This window comes from Episyrphus balteatus, chromosome 2 (genome assembly GCF_945859705.1).
Source record: "Episyrphus balteatus chromosome 2, idEpiBalt1.1, whole genome shotgun sequence".
In the NCBI taxonomy this organism is placed as follows: domain Eukaryota; kingdom Metazoa; phylum Arthropoda; class Insecta; order Diptera; family Syrphidae; genus Episyrphus; species Episyrphus balteatus.
In genome coordinates, this window is record NC_079135.1 from 92,495,999 (window position 1) to 92,503,905 (window position 7,907).

The 7,907-nt window shown below is 34.2% G+C and overlaps 2 protein-coding genes across 2 annotated transcripts; both read left to right on the plus strand.

Annotated features, from left to right (window-relative positions):
* Positions 1-206: 206 nt before the first annotated feature.
* Positions 207-1,126, plus strand: LOC129909563 (loricrin-like). Its single transcript, XM_055986637.1, has 2 exons — positions 207-212; positions 287-1,126. The coding sequence occupies exons 1-2, from the start codon at positions 207-209 to the stop codon at positions 1,124-1,126; spliced, it is 846 nt and encodes a 281-aa protein (XP_055842612.1).
* A 5,664-nt stretch (positions 1,127-6,790) lies between these two features.
* Positions 6,791-7,409, plus strand: LOC129909564 (uncharacterized). The gene is made up of 2 exons (XM_055986638.1): positions 6,791-6,796; positions 6,861-7,409. Exons 1-2 carry the CDS (start codon positions 6,791-6,793, stop codon positions 7,407-7,409), a joined length of 555 nt encoding a protein of 184 aa, XP_055842613.1.
* Positions 7,410-7,907: the final 498 nt, after the last annotated feature.

Here is a 7,907-nt window from a genome sequence, read left to right on the forward strand (position 1 = left end):
TTGTGGGTCAATTCTCTTGTATGTTGCACATTCGATTCAAGTAGCTTTAGCTTGCCACAAAAATCCGCACGATCCATAAAACAGGTATAAAAAGATGGTTTGCTTTAAGCTAAGACATCAGTATCTGCCTTCCTTTTCCCAGCTTGGTTAACATCGTCTGAGTTAACTTTCAACAAAAAAAAAAATAAGCCTTGTTTGTGATTATAATGAAGGTAGGACGATTTTAAAAGGATTATTCAAAAGGATATCGAAGCTAAAAGTTCTCTTTTTTTGTACGTTTTTTTAGGTCTTTGTTTGCTTATTTGCCTCAATGGCTGTTGCTTCAGCCGGCTTCCTTGGTGGTAGCAGTGGTGGCGGTGGTGGACATGGCGGCGGCGGTGGCGGTGGTGGCTACAGCTACGGTGGCGGCCATGGCGGTGGTGGTGGCGGCGGATACAGTGGCGGCCATGGTGGCGGTCATGGAGGCGGCAGCTCCATCTCATTAGCTCCTGTCAAAGTTATCAAAGTTATCAGTGACGGAGGCTCCATCGGCGGAGGTGGTGGTGGCGGTCATGGTGGATGGTCCAGCGGCGGTGGTGGCGGCGGATATGACAGCGGCATTTCTCTAGGCGGCGGTGGTGGTGGCCATGGAGGGTGGGCCAGCAGCGGTGGATACGACAGTGGTTCGTCCTTTGGCGGTGGTCATGGCGGCGGTATCGGAGGTGGAATCGGAGGTGGTGAAGTCAAGATTATCAAAGTCATCTCGGAATCATCAGGATCTTCGCTAGGAGGAGGCCATGGCGGTGGCGGTGGATGGTCATCAGGTGGCTCCTCTGGAGGATATGGCGGTGGTTATGAAAGCATCAGTCACGGTGGAAGCTTTGGCGGCGGTTATGAGGGAGGTCATGGAGGTGGTGGTTACGGCGGCGGCGGTGCTCAAGAAGTTAAAATCGTCAAGATCATCAGTTCTGATTCCGGCATTGGAGGAGGACATGGTGGAAGTATCGGCGGAGGAAGTATTGGAGGAGGACATGGTGGATGGTCGTCCGGAGGCAGCATTGGTGGTGGCGGCGGTGGTTGGTCTTCAGGAGGCAGTATTGGCGGAGGTGGTTGGTCATCCGGCGGATCATCCGGTGGATGGGATTAAATTATACTGCAAAAACAATTGATCACCGAACTTTAAGCAAAGACCTTTATGTGATAGCCCCTTTAGAAATCTATTATGAATGTTGAATACTCTCTATTGTGTGAATGAATATGAGTGAATGTACCTGAAAGCAAAAAAGATCAGACGTTGTTAATGTTGTTAATAAATTTTTTTCTTGTTACCAAAAAATAATTCTCAAAAAATGTGTTTTTTTTTTATTTTTAAATTGCCATTTAAATGTGGTGCGTGGGACTAGATTGCTCTCCTTATTCATTCAGTTTCTGCACATTTAATTGATATAAAAATTGTTATGTCATAGAAACTTTGAGGTTGCTGATTTTTTTGTACCTAGTTGTGTAAAGAGTAAGAGTTTTATGTCGTTTCGGTGTTTCCCCACATTTACTTTCGCTAACTTTGAGATTGAAGTGAATTTGGTAATAATGTTTGAAAGTGAAGTTTTATGTAGGTATCTTCTGCTTTGTATTGGTTTTACTACTATATAATTATTCAATGGTTTTAATTTATAAATATGTAGCCACTTTTGAGATTCCGGATCCGCGATTAAAGGAAATTGGTCGTTTTAAAGACGTTTTTCGAATATTTGATTTTGATGAATAAAAACTTATTTTATCCAGCATAAATAGAATAATAAAACTGTTTGTAAAAAAAATTTTCAAAACACAAAACGTCGCTTTAAACGGTCTCCTAATTCTAAAAATGTTGTACTTTGAGATTCAGTACATACAACCTACTCCCAATTTAGTGTTGGAGCAAAATAAAAAAGTATTTTCAAAAAGAACAAGTACTCCTTTGTTTAGAACTGTTAAAAAAATGACTGAGTAAAAAATCGTTGAAATGTGAAAACATTGAAAAACGGTTTTTTGACGATAACTTCAAATTTTGAAGGTCTATGAAAAATTTCAAGTGCCGAAATACATAATATGATGTACTCAGTAATGCCTACAACCTCTACTAGGTCACTTTCAAAGTAATTAACATGATTTTTGTTTTGTAACACAGTGTAATAGTTTGTGCGAAGTTTCTTATTATAGACAATATTGAAAAGCCTTAACATATTGAGTTTTTGCTATTTAAAAAAAAAAACGGGTTAGGTAGAATAGCAGGAAAAAATAATAAAATAATTAAAGTAACACATCATTTCTAAACGACTCATATAAAAAGATCAGCTTTATTGTCATTAAGTACCAACTACTTTTTAGTTTAATACTCAATGCTCTTAGGTAATAATTTGGAAGTGTAAAAGGAAGAATTTCTGAAAAAAGGGTTTCTTCTCCCTAAACATACAAGATTTTACATAGGTAGTAACTTTCGGAAACTTTTAAAAAATAAATATTTGATAGTTTGTTGTTAGAGGTCTTGCATTTATATACGAAGAGATCAAAACGACTCATTATTTGTTGAAATAAATCAGTAAATAATAAAAATATTGATATTAAAAAAAAAAAAATACGTGTTTTATTGTACACTCCTGCTCAAATTTAACGCACATCATATTTATTTTACAGAAAAGTCCTATTATTACTTTATGTCACAGTATCATGGTTATTTTCTCAAATGAGACTGGAGTGACCTTAAATTGAAGGTATAGAATAAAATGTGTGTGGGGAAGATTTGGGGAGGTATGCTGAAGTCTATTTGTCAACCTGCGAACCTTTTAGAGAAGAGTCATTAATTTTCATGAACTAAAATCTGCTTGACAACACTTACGGCGTTAGTGAGCTCTCCTAGACCTACGTTAAGTACCCAAAGATACTTGACAGATATCCGCGAACAGCATGCGGTTCCAATCATCAATTGATTTGGCCCACAGTTTAGTCTGATGTACGATAATGTATGCTAGAGTGGTTTGAGATTAAAATATGCCACCTTTGAATTGGCCACACAGATATCAACAGAAAAGTGCAGTGAAAGAAAAGTTTCAACAAAACCTTCAAAAATTAATTCGTGGAACGAACAGACGACTCCAAGTTATCACATGCGCTAGAAAGGACAATACCAAGTATTGAATAAAATTATTGGAAAGAACTGTCACGTGCTTCCATTTTTTTAAATTTTTTTTCTTAAAAAACAATAATTATTTTAATATCAGTTTTCAGACCTTGAATTGATAAATCTGGTTCATCTTTTTTTTTTATTGATAATATTGTTGCAGTTTAGCAGTTTTTCGACTTGCCAAACAATAAGCAAGCACAAAAAAATACAACAAATAATTTTAAAGCCATTTTAAATAAGATGCAGGGGTATAACTAAAGAAGAAAAAAGAGTGCGTTAATTTTGAGCAGGAGTGTAATTAAAGGAAAGTGTTTACACGTTCCTTACTCTAAAATTGATCATCTTGGGTTACAAGGGGTTAAGACCAGATCGTTGCCATTATCTTTTAGCTCTTGGGGATAATTGATTTTAAGCATTCAATTTACATACGCTAGAGTCGTTCGTGGTAAGTGTGCGCAGCCGATAAGTGTGCGCATTGCTATTTTCTCGAAACTAGTGTAAAAATTTAAATTTCTGCTGATGCACAATTAATTAGATATCTGATCTTTGTCGAAGTCCGTTATATTTATGCTTCTGTTGTTTTTAATGTTTCGAGAAAAAGCAAAAGAAAAAAAAGCTAACTTTCCTTAAAATTTTTCACAATTTTCAAACTCTGACAGTGACCTGTCTTTGACTTAAAGTGAAGTCAATTGATTTTTTTTATTGAGCTTACTATTTAAACTTTATGTTCCAATTAAAATGTTATTGTTTTTACTATTTATTTATTAATATTTTATCAAAAACAATAAAAAACTGCATTTGGGGTAAGTGTACGCAAAAATTTGGGGGCAAGTGTGCGCATGCAAATGCATGGGATTTCACTGAAAATATTTATATTTGCATAAAATGCTTCAAAGTGCATCAAAATTTCACAATGTACAGAATGGATCAAAATAATGAGAAAATCGTATGGGAATGGGGGTCTTAGACCTCTCGTTTGTCTTTAATATTGAAAAAAAGGAACAATAGTTATTCATTAAGATTACTAAGCAAAAGTACCTGCGCACACTTACCGTACACCCTGCGCACACTTATCCCTTCGAAGGGGTAAGTGTGCGCAATATGACCTGTTTTGGTTTTTTTAGAAAAACATAATTAATTTTATAAATATTAGTTATATTTAAATTGAATTTAAGAAGTCAAAACATGTATCTCTAATAATCAATTTACTTTTTGTATGTACATCCTTTATTTTGCTTGTAATACATCTTCAAAGTCTAAAGTGCGCACACTTACCACAAACGACTCTATTTGTAAATGTTGTAGTAGTTTAATTTTTTTTTTTCAAATTTAAAGTCAATTTTTAAAAAAATTATGGCTTAGTGATTCTTAAGAGCCGAAATTAAAGTTTTATTTTTATGACCAAAATAAACGGATTAGCTACCTACTCGCATATAACCAATATTAAAAAAATACTTTTCTAAGAAATGGGCCTTACGTTTTGATTTAGGAAGTAATATTTTCAAAAAACTCATTTTTGGATTTAAAAAAAAATCAATTTTTGTTTTTGAAAAACCCGTCGATGAATATTCTTGAAATTTTGATTTTCATTTGAATTGCTTATAGGTACCTACATATTTTTTTTTAATGTTTGATTTTTAAATACAAGGTGTCTGTTTATAAGGAAAGGGTGCGATTCATGGAAGGACCTACATTCAAATCCATGAACTTGTTCTAAAAGTTCAAGTTGTTAAAATTTCTAAATACAAACTTGGTAAATGTATAAAAAGTCAGAATCGTTAGAGCCGTGTTTTAAAAAAGTATTTATCTATAAGCTGTTTTTTTGGAAAAACTATTTAAAATTAAATTGATATGCAATGTATGTCATTTTGCAGCAAGACTTAAAATCAAAAATTCATAATGTCCATTTTTCCTTTCCTTTTTTTTGAAATCCAAAGTTATCAGTAATTAATTTTGAATACCAAAATATTACACTTTTTGTCCTAAGTGGTTATATTCAAATCATTTTCGTATTACAAGTAGTTAACTTAAAACCTTAATATTTACCCCTAATACAATATAAAATAAATTTAATATTTTGCCTATTGCTGTAATACAAGATCTGTATAAATACTCCAACATTTTTAACCGTGTTGTAGACTTTTGAGATCATTAGTTTTTATTATAAACAATTAAACATTATTCCTTAGATAAAAACAAATGAAATGTATGTCAGATAATGTGATACCATTTTTGCACACCTCCATATTGCACAACCTTGTACAAAAAAAAAAAACAAAACACGCTTTACGAAAAAAAAAAACACTTTTCCTTAAAAATATTTTTAAGGATTTTAGATGTTATGAATAATGAATACAAATTTATAAACCGAATTTCACGTTACCTATCACATTTTTCACATAGGCTTAAATTAGGTAGTAAAAATTGGTAACACTAGGGTAAAATGGTATAGATAACTTTCCTAAGAGATGTTGTTTCTTATGTTATTCAGCATGAAACAACAACTGCTCAAATTTTCACTTAACAAAAATCTCGGTTTGAGTGGGAAAAATAAATTCCACCCCTAGACTGAAGCTACAAACAATTTTCCTTAAGGGCCAATTCATTGCATTTCATTTCATTTACGGTTTGTTAAAATTTATTTGTCATTGAATATTGATTTAAATTTTTTTTCTTTTGGGTCAAATAATATGTGCAAATGCTATAATTTGTTCAGCTTAGTTATGGGAACTAAAATAACATCGCCTTAAGGTTAGTATAAGCTGGTGTAAAATCATGCTTTAATAGATCATCACGCTAGATTTATCATAATATAAATTAATAACATTAACACATAATCCATGACCTTCCGCAATAGCCAATTTTCTTAACAAGTTATAAAAGTTTGTGGTCAAGATTTTTGGATATTCCCAAATTTTAATAAGCCCATGACTAACCATGGATATAATCATAACATAACCAAGTTTTAAATCATAAATTCTGACAAATTGCGTAAGAACACAAGAACACTTTTTTTTGTTAAAGATTTATTGTTTTTAAAGATAAAAAAAAATTAAAAAATTAATAAAAAAACTCACTTTATAGTGGAAGCCTTGAAAAATTAGTTCTTGAATGGAAAAAAAAAACTTATCTTCACTTAGTTTTATTTTGCGGTAGTTTAATACCAATCAATTTTGATAAATCATCAAAATCTATTTCATCTTGTTTAAAAATAGATGCAACTAAATTTATGTATATTTTATTAATAGAAGATCGAATTCGCCACCTCCGGGTATAGTTTGCGGTATACCAACTAGACTCAAGTAACTAACTTCTTTTACTTTTTGGACATAATCTTGAAATAGTAATTAACTAACCAAAAAAAAAAAAAAAAATCGCCGCAAGATGGTTATAAGTTTGCTTTGTTTTGTTTTTGTTGGTGAGTAGCCACAACAATCATATTTCTGAGCCAAAAAAAAAAGTTGGATACTCATTGTTTTTCTTTGGCATGAAACTATTATTTTTAATGTTTTTTTTTTTCATTTTTTATATTTATATAATATTTTTTTGGAGTGGGGACGAAGTATAAAAAAGATTCAATTCTGAAGTTCATCACTGCAGTTTGATAGAATATTTCTTTGAGTTTATAGCAGTTCCGCGGATTTTTGGAACATGAGAGTAAGGATTTTGAAGGATAAACGAACTTGAATTGGATAAATTTATTTTTATATTTTTTTTACAGGTGTTCGTTTGTGTAATTTTTGTGGCAACAATTGCCCTAGCCCAGGCTACGTTCTTTAAGTCTCTTGGAGGCGGTGGTGGTGGCGGAGGAGGCCATGGTGGTGGCGGTTGGAGTGGCGGTGGTGGAGGTGGCCATGGCGGTGGCGGATGGAGCGGTGGTGGCGGAGGTGGCCATGGAGGTGGTTGGAGTGGCGGTGGCGGAGGAGGTCACGGAGGTGGTGGCGGTGGAGTACAAGTCATCAAAGTGATCCATCAATCTGGAGGAGGCGGCGGTCATGGTGGAGGCGGTGGCGGCTGGAGTAGTGGAGGAGGTGGAGGTGGATGGAGCGGTGGTGGTGGTGGTGGCTACGGAGGTGGCAGCGGATGGGGAGGTGGTGGCTACTCAGGAGGCGGCCATGGTGGAGGTGGAGGTGTTCAAATTTATAAAGTAATTTCTTCTGGCGGTGGTGGTGGACATGGAGGTGGTGGATATGGAGGTGGATATGGTGGTGGCGGAGGTGGCGGCTGGGGAGGAAGTTCAGGTGGCTCCAGTGGATGGTGGAGAAAATAAATGTTTTCCACTCTCAGAGTTTTCAAAATTTTCAGTGATTATATTTGTACAAAAATAATAAAATTATTCTAATTAATTAAAAGTTCACATGTTTAAATACTGATTTAAGTGAAAGCGAAAACGTTTTTAGTCAAGTCACCGAAGGTTAACATAATTGCTGTTTTTATTTTCAGCAATCGACGATCTCATCCATTGTTTACTGTACAATTAGCTATTCAACTTTTATGCTGATTGTGTATCGGGATAATTAATGTGGTCGTTTTCATGGTGTACACAACTATTATTCTAAGCAAAAGAGATCTTATTTTAAAGGTATCTACTGCCAGCGATTAAGTTTTTTTTTTCTTATTTTCAGAACGGTTTTAAGTTTACTTTAGGTGCAGCATTTCATACCTGTCAATGTCAAATATGTTTATAAACATAAATTCAGTGAAATATTGTCTCTTACATCGCGATTCATTACAAATATCAGTCTTTTATCAATTACTGTTTGAATCG